Source organism: Podarcis vaucheri, assembly GCF_965113315.1.
Source record: "Podarcis vaucheri genome assembly, chromosome: 11".
Lineage (NCBI taxonomy): Eukaryota > Metazoa > Chordata > Lepidosauria > Squamata > Lacertidae > Podarcis > Podarcis vaucheri.
Window position 1 is genome coordinate 29,078,016 of NC_138749.1, and position 16,960 is coordinate 29,094,975.

The following is a 16,960-nucleotide window of genomic DNA, read 5'->3' on the forward strand; positions in this document are numbered from 1 at the left end:
CAGTTAAGATCTCAATCCTGAATCCAAGCAGTAGTGATAGCTTCATTCACTTCCACTTGACACTGCTAACAAGGAATTACCGTATTTTTCGCCCCATAAGACGCACTTTTTCCCCTCCAAAAATGAAGGGGAAATCTGGGTGCGTCTTATGGGGCGAATGCAGGCTTTCGCTGAAGCTTGAAGAGCGAGAGGGGTCGGTGCGCACCAACCCCTCTCGCTCTCCAGGCTTCAGGAAGATATCCGCAGCCCAGGCAGCCCCGTGGGAGGTCCCACAGGGCTGCCTAGGCTGCGGATAGCAGCCTGCTTCTTGGAGCGTCGGGCGCCCTGAAAGCAGAGCGCCCGACGCTTCGTGAACAATTCCGCAGCCCAGGCAGCCCCGTGGGAGGTCCCACAGGGATGCCTAGGCTGCGGATAGCAGCCTGCTTCTCGGAGCGTCGGGCACCCTGAAAGCAGAGCGCCCGACGCTTCGGGAACAATTCCGCAGCCCAGGCAGCCCCGTGGGAGGTCCCACAGGGATGCCTAGGCTGCGGATAGCAGCCTGCTTCTTGGAGCGTCGGGCGCCCTGAAAGCAGAGCGCCCGACGCTTCGTGAACAATTCCGCAGCCCAGGCAGCCCCGTGGGAGGTCCCACAGGGATGCCTAGGCTGCGGATAGCAGCCTGCTTCTCGGAGCGTCGGGCACCCTGAAAGCAGAGCGCCCGACGCTTCGGGAACAATTCCGCAGCCCAGGCAGCCCCGTGGGAGGTCCCACAGGGCTGCCTAGGCTGCGGATAGCAGCCTGCTTCTTGGAGCGTCGGGCGCCCTGAAAGCAGAGCGCCCGACGCTTCGTGAACAATTCCGCAGCCCAGGCAGCCCCGTGGGAGGTCCCACAGGGATGCCTAGGCTGCGGATAGCAGCCTGCTTCTCGGAGCGTCGGGCACCCTGAAAGCAGAGCGCCCGACGCTTCGGGAACAATTCCGCAGCCCAGGCAGCCCCGTGGGAGGTCCCACAGGGCTGCCTAGGCTGCGGATAGCAGCCTGCTTCTCGGAGCGTCGGGCGCCCTGAAAGCAGAGCGCCCGACGCTTCGGGAACAATTCCGCAGCCCAGGCAGTCCCGTGGGAGGTCCCACAGGGCTGCCTAGGCTGCGGATAGCAGCCTGCTTCTCGGAGCGTCGGGCGCCCTGAAAGCAGAGTGCCCGACGCTTCGGGAACAATTCCGCAGCCCAGGCAGCCCCGTGGGAGGTCCCACAGGGCTGCCTAGGCTGCGGATAGCAGCCTGCTTCTCGGAGCGTCGGGCGCCCTGAAAGCAGAGCGCCCGACGCTTCGGGAACAATTCCGCAGCCCAGGCAGCCCCGTGGGAGGTCCCACAGGGCTGCCTAGGCTGCGGATAGCAGCCTGCTTCTCGGAGCGTCGGGCGCCCTGAAAGCAGAGTGCCCGACGCTTCGGGAACAATTCTGCAGCCCAGGCAGCCCTGTGGGAGGTCCCACAGGGCTGCCTAGGCTGCGGATAGCAGCCTGCTTCTCGGAGCGTCGGGCGCCTTGAAAGCAGAGCGCCCGACGCTTCGGGAACAATTCCGCAGCCCAGGCAGCCCCGTGGGAGGTCCCACAGGGCTGCCTAGGCTGCGGATAGCAGCCTGCTTCTCGGAGCGTCGGGCGCCCTGAAAGCAGAGTGCCCGACGCTTCGGGAACAATTCCGCAGCCCAGGCAGCCCTGTGGGAGGACCCGCAGGGATGTCTAGGCTGTTCCTTGAGCCACTTGCCGGGGCCTTATGGGACCAGCGCAGCTCTGCCCGGCCACCGGGAGCTGGGGGAGAAGCTCCGCCACGCTCCCGGTGGCTGTGCAGAGCTGCCTGCGGTCCTGGGACTGCAGGCAGGTCTACGCCGCCATCCCGAGCGGGGCGCTAAGTCCCGCCCCGCTCGGGATGGCGGCACAGAGCTGCCTGCCCTCCCTGGACTGGTGCACTTCTCCCCATCGCCAGCCCCACAAGGTCGGGGGACAGCGGCGAGGCAGAGCGTGCCTTCCCACTGTTCCCCGACCTGGTTCTTCCAGCCCCGCACCTGGGGGGGGGGAAATAAAATTTTTTTTCTTTATTTCCCCCCAAAAAAACTAGGTGCGTCTTATGGGCCGGAGCGTCTTATGGGGCGCAAAATACGGTAAACACAGATTTTAAAATAGTGAAAACAAAATTTAGTGCTGACACATCCTATTTTATCAGCACTAATACAGAACATGTGAAAACAAAGTCCAGCTGCTTACTGAATATACAAATAATAAGGCTTCCAATGTAAGAACCTGAATTTTACTTAAAAAATAAAAACCCTGTCTCTCCACGAAGTGATGGATGCACTTTCAGATTAAATGGAATGCTTATCAGGCTGCAATCCTATACAAACTTTGCAGGGAGCAAGCACCACTAAACACAAAGTGACTTGTATCTGAGTAATCATGTACAGAATCTGAGTTTCTCTACTTAGAGGTTGCTATTTCTCCTGCTAATCTTGTTTACAAGGAAAGTTATCATTGGTTTTAAGGGGTCTTCTATGCAAGTAAATGCTGCACTGACTAGATTTTTAAGGTTATCATCTCTCCTGGCAACTGCTTCTATCTCCTTCAGAAGACCAGCATTACACTTCAGCTTAATTTAACACAGATAATAGAGGACAGTAATGACCCAATAAAAACCAAACTCTGTATTTCCCGTTTAAATCTCCAAGCATATATAAAACTGCAGTAATTAAATTTTGTCATTTTTGTTTTAAGAGACAATTGGCAGGAACTTCAGAGCTCCAGAAACTGCATTTAAACTAACTCTAAGCACTGAATTAAATGGTTTCCATAAGCACAACATTTTGAAAGCTGTTGAGGTTTGTTTAAGGCCTACCTCCCTGCTGGTTGAGGCTCTGTATCTCTCTTTCCCTGCGATCTAGTTCAGCTGCTTTTCTTTCTAATTCTTCTTGACGCTTAAGGAGTTCAGCCTGGGCCAAGGCATGTTCCTGATGGGGGGAAATTGAGATATAAGGAAGTAGCACCATATTATAAATATATATCAATTCCCATTTTGATGCTGAAATAAATAATATTAAATATACCTTTGCAATCTGTGTGTAAGCAGGTGGTTCCTCAGTTGGTTTCATTATAGCTGGCTGCGTACTGGGCACATTGGGAACTTTGACATTTCCTGGTGGTGGCTAAGAAAGGAAAAGAACAGAACAATTTTAGAGTGGCTCTTGGATACTTTCAGAAAATATCTTAAAGAGGCATTCAAGATGTACAACAGCCCTTCTAATTAGTTGACTGGTCAACTCTCTACATTTCCTAAACTTTAGATATAAGTAGAAAAGTTGCTACATACAAATGATGTATGTCCATATCACTATACATTGCCAAACCATTTATATTGTTTGCGTATTTATTTTACTTCAGTGTAAATCATTTGATATGATTATTATTGTATTTATTGTGCTTCTATATATATTTATTTAAAACAGCTTTGAGGTTTTCAAATAGTAAGTGGCTTATAAATGTAAATACTACTACTATACTACTATCAATAATAACAACTGACACCCTAAGTACCTCATCTACATTTAAAATAGCTACTGATATACAAGATAGGTAAAATGTTATATTACTGTATAGTTAGAATAATAGAATCACAAATTTGTAGAGTAGGAAGGGACCACAAGGATCATCTAGTCCAAATCCCTGCTGTGATAGCATATTTTGCCCAATATGGGGCTCAAACCCACAACCCTGAGCTTAAGAGTCTCATGCTCTACTGACTGAACTATCCTTCAGGGCACCAAGTTGCTTGCATTTGATGACCTGCAAGCAAATGCAGAAAATGTACTACTGCTGCCACATGAAATGTTAATCTTTGTCTACATTTGCATTACAAATATGTTTACATGTGGAATTGTTTTATTTGAAACTTTTGTCTTTTTTACACTTTTCTTTGTTATAATTATAACTGTTTGATTTATTTTATAATTGTATATTTTATTGTTGTAGCTCACCCTGGGACTTTATACTGAAGGGCAAGCAAGCTATCTGAATAAAATAAACAAGTTAAATAAATAACCTGAAACAAACAGGAACTGTACTCCATTTCAATATACTGTGTTAAGTAGTTTACAAATTTTATATATTCACAGCCAAAGAGCACTGCATGAGAAAAGTGACCCTAAATGCTAAATTGGTTGGAACAGCCCTTCCATGAGTGGAAGAGGTTTTCTTCCAACGGAGAGGCACCTTTGTTTTGGTTTCTAACACATTCAAAATTGAAGCCATCATTACAAGTCCTACTCCTAGTTCGCTGCAGTATGTCATGAACAAACAAGAGACAAGACATCAGTAAGCTGAACAGTTCACCATTATCTTCTTCTGTCTGAATCTATTCCTTTAAACCAGGGGCCGGATCCGGCCCAATCGCCTTCTAAATCTGGCCCGCGGACGGTCCGGGAATCAGCGTGTTTTTACATGAGTAGAATGTGTGCTTTTATTTAAAATGCATCTCTGGGTTATTTGTGGGGCATAGGAATTTGTTCATTTTTTTCCTTTTTCAAACTATAGTCCGGCCCCCCACAAGGTCTGAGGGACAGCGGACTGGCCCCCTGCTGAAAAAGTTTGCTGACCCCTGCTTTAAACAATGAAGTACAATATCAAGTACAGCAAAATGTTTCAGGCATGGAACATGCAAGTTTAATACTGAACACAGACTAAAAGACAATGACTTAGATGCAAGAGATATTAAGTTTCATAGCCTGTTCTGTAGTATTTACTTAAAATAGCTCAGCATAGAAATTCCAAGAACAATCAAGATCTTTTGGTTGCATTAATTAGCATGGTAAAAAGATCAAAATTCTGCTTTTCGTTTACTGCACTCTTCCTCATGCTTCTAAAGTGTTCTATTTAAATTCAGGCCACAGATATAAACTTCTAACTACTAACCATTAAGTAGCTGTTGAGAAAATGAAATATATTTCTCTCAGAGTGCCACAGTATTATATACCTTGATGGTCAGTTATTACTTGTGTTGCAGCAGCACAGAGACCCTTCACAGGATCAAAAAGCACAAACCATATTTTTCCGTGTATAAGACTAGCTCCCCCCACCTCAAAAAAAAAAGGCTTAAAATTGGGGCTCGTCTTATACACGGGTAGTGCTGAGGGGTGTTTTCTTAATTTGGAGTCCCCCAAAATAGGGGGCGTCTTATACATGTAAATATACAGTAATATAGATTGAAATTGTCCCTGCCATATAATGTTTACATTGCACCAAGTTATTGGGGTGGGAGGAGATCTACAGGACATTGAAATTAAATGTAGCCAATTTTAAAAATGTTAGAAGCTTGCTGTTGCATACAGTCTTCTTTTAAGAACAAAGCATTTCCTCAGTTTCTTCAATCAACCAACCAACCTTATGGTTGTTACACAAGTAACCAAAATTTGGAGAAATATGTAGGATGCTTGAGGATGATATAGTGGTATAAAAATAAAGACAGCAATCGCGTGGTTAGGTCTGGAAAATGTTGTAAAATACTTTACATCGGGCAATCCAGAAGTTAGGAGACCTCTATTGCATCTTAGGTGTCTGGCAAAAGCCATTTCCAAAGTTCAGAGGTGAGCTCAGATCTATGAGAAACCAAACCAACACCACTCCCACAAAGAAGATGAAAGAGGAAGCAGGCTTGTGGGAACTCCCAAGGTTTGCAGAACTGCAATAATAATTAGGAAAACCTGTTTGGGGGAGGGGGTAGAGACTCCCAAACCAGCCTGATGATGATTAAGCAAACTCAGTGGCCACAGAATCCTGACCAACTGTTGAGGGTTGAGATGGGGTGAAGTAAGCAGAAAATGTGTTGGGAAAGGAAATAAAATGGAGTATACAGTGGTGCCTTGCAAGACGAAATTAATCCGTTCCGCGAGTCTCTTCGTCTTGCGGTTTTTTTGTCTTGTGAAGCACAGCTATTAGCGGCTTAGCGGCTTTAAGAAAAAGGAAACAAACTCGCAAGAACTCGCAAGACGTTTCGTCTTGCGAAGCAAGCCCATAGGGAAATTCGTCTTGCGGAACGACTCAAAAAACGGGAAACTCTTTCGTCTTGTGCGCTTTTCGTCTTGCGAGGCATTCGTCTTGCGAGGTACCACTGTACTAGATGGAGCAGGCCTGGCTAGCACACTGAATGGAAGTTTTTATTACAGGTCTCACCTGTCATTACAAGATTACCCCTAATTCAGATTTTGAAGTTTATAATCAGTACTAGAGGTTAAGATATAACGTTTTCTTTCTGTCTTTCTTTTGTGTGTGTTTGTTTTGATTTCTCCTTTTTCTATTTTTATTTAGATTAGTTTGGCTTTTATTATATTGTAAGTTGAAAAGTTTCAATAAAAAATATTATAGCAAAAGAAGAACTATCCAACACATCATAATTCTAAAGAAAAGAGGATTATAATATTAAGCAACTTTAAGTAATATTTCTGCATTTGTGCTGTAGGTAACAAATCTCATGTTTCTGGCAGCTCTATCCTACTTAGAAGCAAGTTCCTCCAAGATCAATGGGATTTACTTCCAGGTACGTGCAGAATTGCAACTCGCCTGCTATTTTTACAGTAATGATTCTAACTGACAAACAATCCTGTGTACCTTGAAAGCACCAGCAACACATTTTCAACATGGGAAGCACAAAAATATAAGATCAGCAAGCCGGCACATGTTCATTCCAACACACACAGATAGACAGCCTACTCAATGTATGAAATTTTTGGTGGAGCCAGGGAGGACAAGGGCAGAGATCACAGTCCATTCCCCCTCCACACAGTGGAGAGGTGGAGAGGATCCTGAAGGGAGGTGGTCTAAATACAGAGTCATTTTTCCTTAAAGACATATGGAGCGCTATGACACAGCTTGCAGCGTGATTATAAAACACCTGCCCACTGAATAACTCCACCGGTAGCAATTACATTCTTCAGCTGGCAAGTTAAGCAATAGCAGGAGGTTTCTTTTCAGGAACAAAGCAGTGATTGGTAATGAGAGTACCACTGAGGTATAAACACTTAAGACTAATGCAGTTCTCATTTTCACACACTTCTCAAAGTTGCATAGATAGGTTAAGAACCAAGGCACAGTGGTGTAGCAGCTAGCGTTGACTTAAGACCAGGGCAGGCATAGCCAAACTTGGCCCTCCAGCTGTTTTGGGACAACAATTCCCATCATCCCTGACCACTGGTCCTGTTAGCTAGGGATGATGGGAATTGTAGTCCCAAAACAGCTGGAGGGCCAAGTTTGGCCACGCTTGGACTAGGGTAAGCACATTCAAAATCTTACTCGGCCATGAAGCTCATTAGATGGGCTTGGGTTAGTCGCAGGGTTGCTATGATTAATAAATTGGAAGAGATGCATTGTGTATGCCACCCTTTGGCTTCCGGACTTGCACTTTTATTTCATGTTGTCCCTTTCTTAGGGCAGGTTTACTTACACACACATGGAAGCTGACACTTTAAAAAAATCTGATCTCTGTCCCAGGACAGGACTGTAATAACATAATGAAAATTGTGAAAGGGAATGGAATATTTTAAGAATAGCAATGTTAAGATGCCCCTTCTAGTCATTAGCTTTTCATGAATGACTAGAAGAGGCATCTTAACATCATGAAAGAAAAGTTACTTCTTCACAATCACTCAGCTGCCCACAGAACTGAACATTCTCTCTCATTTAATTTCCCTTTCCACTGACATAGGATTTGGTTTATCTCCGGTCCCTGTTCCATTCCCACACAGTTTCTCGGCAGACTGCGCCAATAAATCACTCAGGGGGGAGAAGTTCTTGCTTACATCTCACACCCACCTCTTAGAAACATCAGCCGAATATAAATGAAATGGGACGTTCCCCAAAGAGCCAGCAGCCTACAGGGCATCAAGCAGCTACAAGTAAGTTATTTAGATACAGTGAGTGATGAAAATATCTACAGCCGTTTCAGTCTCTTTGCCTTTACCTTTTCATGTGCTCTTAAAAACATTTTCTGTCTCATTTAATCTTAGGTGCACCTTTTACTGCCAGATTTCCCCCCTTATGTATTCAACAGAAAAATAAGATGTAATTTTTATACTTCCAGTTTAAGCTACATGTAATCCTCAGCCACATTATGTGCCAAGGTATGTAGAAGAACAAAGCACTTTTAAAAGAACATGGGACGTCCCCCAACACACCACAGCACAATGGAGGGCAAAGCATGCACATTTTTGCTCTCACATACACACACCAACCACTCAGCAATTACTAAAAATCATCACTGGAGTGCCGGCCATGTTAATTCTTCCCTTCTTTTATCTCAGTGCACCAGTTTGGGCTTCAATCCCACCAGCCCTCAATCTCCTCTGTTCACTATGAGAGAAAACTGATACTTGTAGAATGCCATAATTTTTAAGAATGGCATCTTTACAGTTGCCTTCAACAGGCTACTATAAAAATGACTGGTCATAACATAGGTAAAGGTAAAGGGACCCCTGACCGTTAGGTCCACTCGCAGATGACTCTGGGGTTGCGGCTCTCGCTTTACTGGCCAAGGGAGCCGGCGTACAGCTTCCGGGTCATGTGGCCAGCATGACTAAGCCGCTTCTGGTGAACCAGAGCAGCAAATGGAAACACCGTTTACCTTCCCGCCGGAGCGGTACCTATTTATCTACTTGCACTTTGAGGTGCTTTCAAACTGCTAGGTTGGCAGGAGCAGGGACCAAGCAATGGGAGCTCACCCCGTCGCGGGGATCCGAACTGCCGACCTTCTGATCAGCAAGCCCTAGGCTCAGTGGTTTAACCCACAGTGCCACCCGCGTCCCTTGGTCATAACATACACAAGCTTAATTTGTAAGTTTATAAAGAAACTGAAGTGTCACATAGATTTCCACATGAGAAAGGTTTATTTGATATTAAGAAGGATGCTTACTGTTCTTGAATCTGAGAAAGGGTTGTATTCATCTAATCCTGGAGGAACATTTCTCGTCACTTGTGTAACTGAAGGATCCTAAACAGAGAGAGAAGTAGGTTACAGAAAGCACTGTGCACTGCATGTGCTAATACTAATCCCAGCCCATCTACATTTAAGATAATAACCTTCTAACCCAAGTTTGTAGCTGTTGTCCAAAATAAATTACTGCTTTCCTACAGCTCACAACACAGCTATCTAAACTGAAATAGTCTAATTAGAGAGATCCCCTCTGCATTCCTTTTATTTAGATGAAGTTGCAGACGTTCCAACGTTCCATCTTTGAGCACAATCTTAAAACAAGCAGCATAAGACAAGCGAAAGGAAAAATTACTTGTGGTTCACTAGCTTTCTAATCACCCTGATTCCCTCCCTTTATGTTTGCTCTGTAGTTCAGTCCCAGCAAATGCCAAGGAATGTACACGGCACTGTTAGAATTCTTAGGTTAGTTTTCAGTACAATAATGACTGAGCAAATATCAGAGTTGTATTTGACAAAATAAACTACCTATTAAGAGTTATATATCAGTTCCTACAACAGAGAAATTTATGATATCTTGCTTCAAAAAATAACAGTGCTAGAAGCTTGTAACAAATGTTAGTAATAAACAGAAAAATAGTTATTTTCCCAATATGATAATATTTTCACTTTTAGACCTGCCTTTATTTGATGTAGAAATAGAAACTCATTCATGTTTTCATTCTTCCTATTCTGTAGGTCACCTCATTTCACCCTGATCTTCTTACAAATCTAGATTAACATGATTTGTGAGATGCCCCATCTGTCACACAGCTGATTTATGAGGAATGCTGCTCCTCCTGAGCATATAAATGAGAGCTCAATTTTCAGCTGCACACTGTCACTGAGAAACTGAAATATAAAACACATATCCAATGGAATTTTGGAGGCAATGAATAAGCATATTTTCTCCTGCCAAAGCATACTGGGCTCCTGCCTGTCACAATAGCCATCATTACACTGTGCAAAATATGAAATGTAGGAGACAGCACAATGTTATCTTCATATAGGGCATGAATCCGTCAAATTCTAAGAATGTATACAGATCAGAGTTTTTAGCACTCAACCACTGGGGACCCATACACACACACACACACACACACACACACACACGGAAGCAGAGCTCATATACTTCAAAGCCATTTTTAAGTGACACCCCATATAGTCCACTGCAGGCTTAAAAAAAAATGGGGTGAGATATGTGGACCTGGCTCAGAGGAAGAATACCTGAATGTGCATATCCACTATGCAAACTCCTCCCTCCTTCTACCCCATAAGCTGAAGTTAAACTTAAACCACATTGGCTCCCATACATTTCTGAGCACAATTCAAAGTGTTGGTGCTAAACAGCCTCGGCCCTGTCTACCTGAATGAGCATCTACACCCCCATTGTTCATCCTGGATACTGAGATTCAGGTCTGAGGGCCTTCTGGTGGTTCCCACACTGCAAGAAGTCAAGCTACAGGGAACGAGGCAGATGGCCTTCTCAGTAGTGGCACCCACACTGTGGAATGCCCTCTCATCAGATGTTAAGGAGATGAGTAATTATATAACATTTAGGAAACATTTGCAGGCAGCACTGTACAGTATAGGTAAGCTTTTAAAGGTTTAATGTTTTCCTATGTTTTTATATATGCTGGAAGCTGCCCAGAGTGGCTAAATTATTATTATTATTAATTATTATTATTATTATTACTACTACTACTTCCATTATGCCTAACCCAGGGCAGCCCAACTCTTCACAGCAAGTAGGCTGCAAGAGTATTGTGACACAGAACTTGCAAACTGCACACTGCCTTGTGGCCTGAGGGTGCGGGGGGGGGGGGATGAAGCCAAAATTTGAGCTCCCACCCCCTGCAGCCCTTGAACTGCTTTCCCAAAGCTGGCTAAGTGAGGCACCAGGGCTTTGGGAAGGAGGCGCAAGGCTCTGGCAGGGTCCTAGAGGAAGGTTACCAGATTTTAACCTTATTAGAGTCCTCCCATCTCCTTCTCAAAGCTGGGAAAGAGCTAACTAGGCTTTGGGAAGGAGAGAGGAGGACTCTAGGACCCTGTAAGAACCACCATGCCTCCTTCCAAAACCCAGCACCTCCCTTACCTGGTTTTGGGAAAGAGTGGGGTGTCAAATGCTGCTGAGGGTTGTCAAAAAAGGTGTTGAGAGCCAAGTGCAGCTCTTGGGCTATAAGTTAGACCACTCTAGCCTAACCCAAGCCCATCAGCTGAAGCATGCTTGCCCGCTACTTTCTGCTTTCAGTGTTCTCTGGCAGCCACCAGTGTTCAAAATTCCCACTGTTCTAGGTGCATTTTGTGACAGGGAATTTCATTAGCATGAGCAGTTTTTGAGCTTTCGGCCCAGTACCGTGCCTAAAGTTTCAGATTAAAACTGCAGAGTAGAAGGAAAGGAGGACCTTTGTCTGCCTCCCCACTTCCAGCTAATCTCTGAAGACTGGAGAAGAGACCCCCTGAAGAATATAAGGGGGGTGGGCAGGGGAAGGACTAGACCATGTGAAAAATGAACGCAATATTTTAAGCTGCAGTTCATTCATTTTCAGCTTCGTATTATCATTATAAAAAAATGCATCTAGACATTCTGTTGCTGCACCCATAACCCAGGTTTAAGCTCCTAGCTTTCCTATTTCACTTTCTAACACTGTGAGCAGCACACATACAACCCCCCCCCCCCCAGTTTTGACATTTAGAGGGAAGACACAGCCAATGTGATCTCTCCACACAGAGAGATGCATATGTGACAGGGATAAACTGAATTAATTCAACCCCTCTCCCCACTGTCAATTTAGTCTTTATAAATTCCTTCTATAAGGAATTTTCCATCCACCCAAGGGTTGCAGCATATTGCCAAATTAGCCAAGCACAACAACTTCACCAAGGACACCTAAATTTCCTACCTTTGAGTGCAAAACATTTGCCACTACCCCACACTGCCTTCTTATGGCAGTGGTGTTCAAAACGTCTGCCAATTTAAAAAACAACAACCCTGAAAAATGCAACACATGCTAGACTATTTTTAAACGCTCTAGTATACCCATTGTTTGTGCAAGAAAAGAACCTCTGGAAAAGTGACTAGAAGGAACTTATTCTTATAATGTGCTAAATAAGAGATCTTCAAGCTTCAGTAATGAAATTCTTGTGACTTTCCCCTGCAAAGTGCTTTGCAAAGCCACCTTTGGGTGAAAGCAAGGAAGCTTTTAAACTCATCTAGTTTTGGTTGGCAGAAATACTTATGACACTGACTACTTCACCATGCAAGGAAAAAAAAGGCACAAGTGATACATGCTTCCCTGCCATGCTTCCTGGTATTGTGTATAACAGCTCCTTGTGAAATAACATGAACCAGCTTTACTCATGCATTCTCTATTACTGCTTCCTTATAGCGTGCAAAATGGCTCCTAGACACTTCCAATTGCATATTCTAAGGACTTCAAGAGCTACCCTAACAGGAAGGGTTTTGACATTGATTACAGTCACCATGAAAACATAGCAGTCTTCAGTGTTATTTTTAGAGTACAAAGACAAAAGATTTTCTTAAGCTGGTTTTGATGCTTTGGAATTTGGCCAGAACTCCGAAGATGCATTTCAACACTGAAGTGATCCATTTGTGAATTATTGTTCTCTTGAAATTAACACAAAGCCCAAAAACTACTACTTTCAAATAATCTGAAAAACACGTCCCATCCTCTCCTCCTACTTCTTTAAAAATCTGCCATAACAAATTTAAAGAACATAGAAGTGCATTCTACACACACACAAAATTGGAAGCAAATCCCAGTGCAACTCTGAAGTAACAGAACTGTCTGCATATTGTAACACTAACCCAGATGTGTAGGAATCAAGATCTACAGCTGCTGCTACTTAAAAAGTTTTTAGTGCGAGCCAAGCACTAGGTGCTTTTACACTGCAACTGCCAACTCTTCAGTGCAGTCCCATCCCAGGAAGCTTCCTTTGGAAACTTCAATTCTTTTTCACATTCCATCTTGTAATTAACTTGACTTCTACACTAACTTGCAATTCAATTAGTTTTATCTGCTAGAAATACGGATCTTGCATTAAGCATTTCATTCAAAGCCAAACCTGACATGGCAGGCTAGCTTAGAAAGTTGAATAGACATTATAGCTTACACTGGGGATTCTAATTTCCACTGTACTCTATTCTTCCATGGCAAGTGAAATGGGGCAGCATTACCTGAAAGAAGACTGCATTAGACCCCATTTTACCGGGGGGGGGGGGGAGTGTGCATTTTTGCAAAATACTCGGCAGTGCAGAGGGCATCCACCCAGATTAGTTCACCTGAGCTGTCAGTGTGGGAGCTGCTATTACACACCACACAAATACACCACACATCCTTCCACAGCTCTTACAAGATAAGGAAGAGCCAGGAAGGAGAATTGATATCCAGAATGTGTCATTTTCCCACAATGCAGTGCAATTAGCAGCTGTTCCTTTTCCCCCTTCTGACATCTCATCTAAAGTCTTCAAGATGGGGAAATGAAAGAACTGCAACCTGCAGTCATATATCCTTAGCATCACATTCTCTTTCCTTGTTTACCAGAGACAGTCAGTGCAAGAACAGTCTGCCAGCTAGCTTCGCTCCATTAGCCAAGGCAACTGCAGTGCAGTTGGCTGGACTATTTCTTGGCAAACCATAGGTTGTTGTTTCTTCTTCTAGTTTCAAGGCAAACCAACTCATGGTTTACACTCCTGATTAAAAGGCCCGTCATAGCCTAAATTCAAGAAGGAAATCAAAGTCCTAAGGAGGAATTGCATGCCTAGGAGCTAGATGCAGTTATTAATGCAATCCAAACTATTGTGTCCCTTGTGTTCTGTTTCTCCCTAGATGAAAATAAAATAAGGCAGGAATTAGCTCCATTGCATTTTACTTTTTGCCAATTTCTTCTGGTCTCCTGCAGGCAATTTATACTCTAGACAAATGGCTATTTCCAAGCCCAAAATGCTCTTTGAAGATAATTTTCTCTTGGAGTTTTATAATCTTAAAATGATGAATTTAGAAATGAATTGAATGAATTATTTTTACTGACATAGCTATGACAATTTCAACACAAAACAGAATAGGAGCATACAGGGGAATCAGATACCATTGTGCTTACCATGTACATATCTAAGTGAGTTAAACCATAATAAATGTAACTAAATAAGGTGGTCATATGCAAAATCAATAAAACTTTGATTCATGTAACTTCTTCCCTTTGGCTTGCTAAATCTGCTTCTCAGGCTTCAACAGTCCCTGTAATTTATTTTTTTCTTCATCTTAAAGCTAAATTTAAGCAAAATATCCAAAAATGCTAACAGATGTGAACTAAGCTACAATTTAATTATAATTGTGTACCCAAGCTATCAGCCCACTCTGTCAAGTATCAAAGATTATTTTAATGGCTTAATACAGTTTGGTTCAGTCCCATAAACTTGGATACTGTAGCTGTTATAGATGCAGCCCCATAGCTACGGCTGTTAAAAACAGTAATTGCTTGGAAGCATATTTGGGCATGTTCATAAGGCACAGAAGTCTGCCACGAATCCAGCACAACAAATGATGTGCTGTTTAGAATTTTAAGATCAACCCTGATTAGAAAAACAAGTGTAAGGTTAACACCTCTTAGGCATTATTAAAGCTTCATTTAGTATTCCCATACCTGTACAGTACTGTACAGGCACAATTGGTTTATCCTTTAATGAAGTGTAACACAGGCCAGCCAGAGCAGCGATGTCACGCTGGCCACGTGACCCGGAAGTGTCTCCGGACAGCGCTGGCCCCCGGCCAATAAATGTGAGATGGGCGCACAAACCCCACAGTCTGTCAAGACTGGCCCGTTCGGGCAGGGGTACCTTTACCTTTACCTTTAACACAGTATCATGGCCACTGGTCCCATCACCTCCTGGCAAATAGAAGGGGAAGAAATGGAGGCAGTGAGAGATTTTACTTTCTTGGGCTCCATGATTACTGCAGATGGTGACAGCAGTCACAAAATTGAAAGACGCCTGCTCCTTCTGAGAAAGGAGATGGCAAACCTAGACAGCATCTTAAAAAGCAGAGACATCACCTTGCCAACAAAGGTCCGTATAGTTAAAGCCATGGTTTTCCCAGTAGTGATGTATGGAAGTGAGAGCTGGACCATAAAGAAGGCTGATTGCCGAAGAATTGATGCTTTTGAATTATGGTGCTGGAGGAGACTCTTGAGAGTCCCATGACTGCAAGAAGATCAAACCTATCAATTCTGAAGGAAATCAGCCCTGAGTGCTCACTGGAAGGACAGATTGTGAAGCTGAGGCTCCAGTACTTTGGCCACCTCATGAGAAGAGAAGACTCCCTGGAAAAGACCCTGATGCTGGGAAAGACAGAGGACGAGATGGTTGGACAGTGTTCTCGAAGCCACAAACTTGAGTCTGACCAAACTGCGGGAGCCAGTGGAAGACAGGAGTGCCTGGCGTGCGCTGGTCCATGGGGTCACGAAGAGTCGGACACGACTAAACAACAACAACACAGTATCTAGCAATGAGAGTTTTGCAGCACAGTCTAAACCGTATCTACTCAGAAATAAGTCCTATTTAAGTCTGACTAGTGTGTCTGTTGAATTCAATAAGACTTAGGTTCACAGTAAGTTGGTTCAGGATTATATCCCTAACAACCATCATGGAGGATACACTATAGCTTCGGTATCACATAAGCATTCAATAAAACTTGTAAACAGAAATGAAATATAAAGCTTGAACATTAAGTAAGCATTTTCCCAAATCATTAAACCAAGATGATGCATACAGCAGGCAGGAAAGCTTCAATGAAAAAAACAACCCTTCATTTAAAATCTACTTGCAATCAATTTTAAACACAGCTTTAGGTTTAATTAATGGAGACCAAATTTGGCTGGTAGAACCGTTGGTTCAGATGACTGAGGGGTTTACATCAGGCTTCCTCAAACTTGGCCCTCCAGATGTTTTTGGCCTACAACTTCCATGATCCCTAGCTAGCAGGACCAGTGGTCAGGGATGATGGGAATTGTAGTCTCAAAACATCTGGAGGGCCAAGTTTGAGGAAGCCTGGTTTACACTTATCTAACAAAACGTAGTGCAGACAAGGTATAATGAACACTACATAAAGAAGTAGTTTATGTGTTTTGAACAACAGTTACATATATTTTATCAATACTTAATGAAGCTTGGAATTCCATCAAAAAGACACAGCTTTTGACTTTATATATATAAAAGTAAAAAGATTTCTGCTGAAACAAAAAGTTTCAATGGAAAAAGAAAACTTAGATTTTGTAGGGATCATGGTAGCACTGTCCATCTTAACTTTCATTTTGTTGGTGTTCAATGGCAGAAAATAGACTATCTACATCGTACTTATAACCTATTAGAAAACAATCTTAACCAGTTTTTTATCTTTGCCTAGGAAGAAAGAACACAATTTGGATGTATGCTCCTTTCCGTGAATTATGCCTTCTTCCGCTGTAAGATCAGAAGGATGGAACAGAGAGGGAACAGCAACTTCTAAATTTATTTATTTATAATATTTCTTACTTGCCCTTCACTGTAAGTTCTCAAGGTAGGTCACAATAATAGAATATACAATTACAAAAGCAAATAAAACCATAAAACAAGTAAAACCACAAAAATAGAAGCAAATATGATAAATTCAGCAAAAGAGCTGGGTTCCAAAAACAATAAATTTTAACTTTTCAAGGTGTGTCTTCAGCATACAGTGAAAGCTGTATGACCAAGATGCTAGATGCACCTCTGTGGAGAGGGATACTGCAGAAAAATAACAGAAAGTTGCCACAAAGGGAATGCAAGCAAAAGGCATGTGCTCCTCAGAAGTTTTCTCAGTGAAAATTGCAGGAACATCATTGTCAGGGGATGGTTAGCTGCTTGTGCTTAAAATGGTGCCCCTTCAGAGTTTGTGCGACCCCACAAACCTCTGTGTGTGACAGAGCTCCTCAGACATGTCTGCTCTAGTCACTA

General features: G+C 43.3%; 1 protein-coding gene and 1 long non-coding RNA gene across 2 annotated transcripts in view; one reads left to right on the forward strand and one right to left on the reverse strand.

The window, feature by feature from the left end:
* The window catches only part of SCAMP1 (secretory carrier membrane protein 1), a 36,539-nt gene that overhangs the window by 11,334 nt on the left and 8,245 nt on the right, over positions 1 to 16,960 (reverse strand). The window contains exons 2-4 of the mRNA XM_082191971.1: positions 8,914 to 8,991; positions 3,065 to 3,163; positions 2,857 to 2,968 (exon numbers count right to left, since the gene is read on the reverse strand). Coding sequence (XP_082048097.1) covers positions 2,857 to 2,968; positions 3,065 to 3,163; positions 8,914 to 8,991 — 289 coding nt within the window. The remainder of the gene's footprint in view (positions 1 to 2,856; positions 2,969 to 3,064; positions 3,164 to 8,913; positions 8,992 to 16,960) is intronic.
* Positions 4,136 to 16,673, forward strand: LOC309514748. Its single transcript, XR_014212166.1, has 5 exons — positions 4,136 to 4,328; positions 6,469 to 6,546; positions 7,711 to 7,900; positions 8,012 to 8,125; positions 16,392 to 16,673. It is a non-coding gene; the product is annotated as an uncharacterized lncRNA (long non-coding RNA).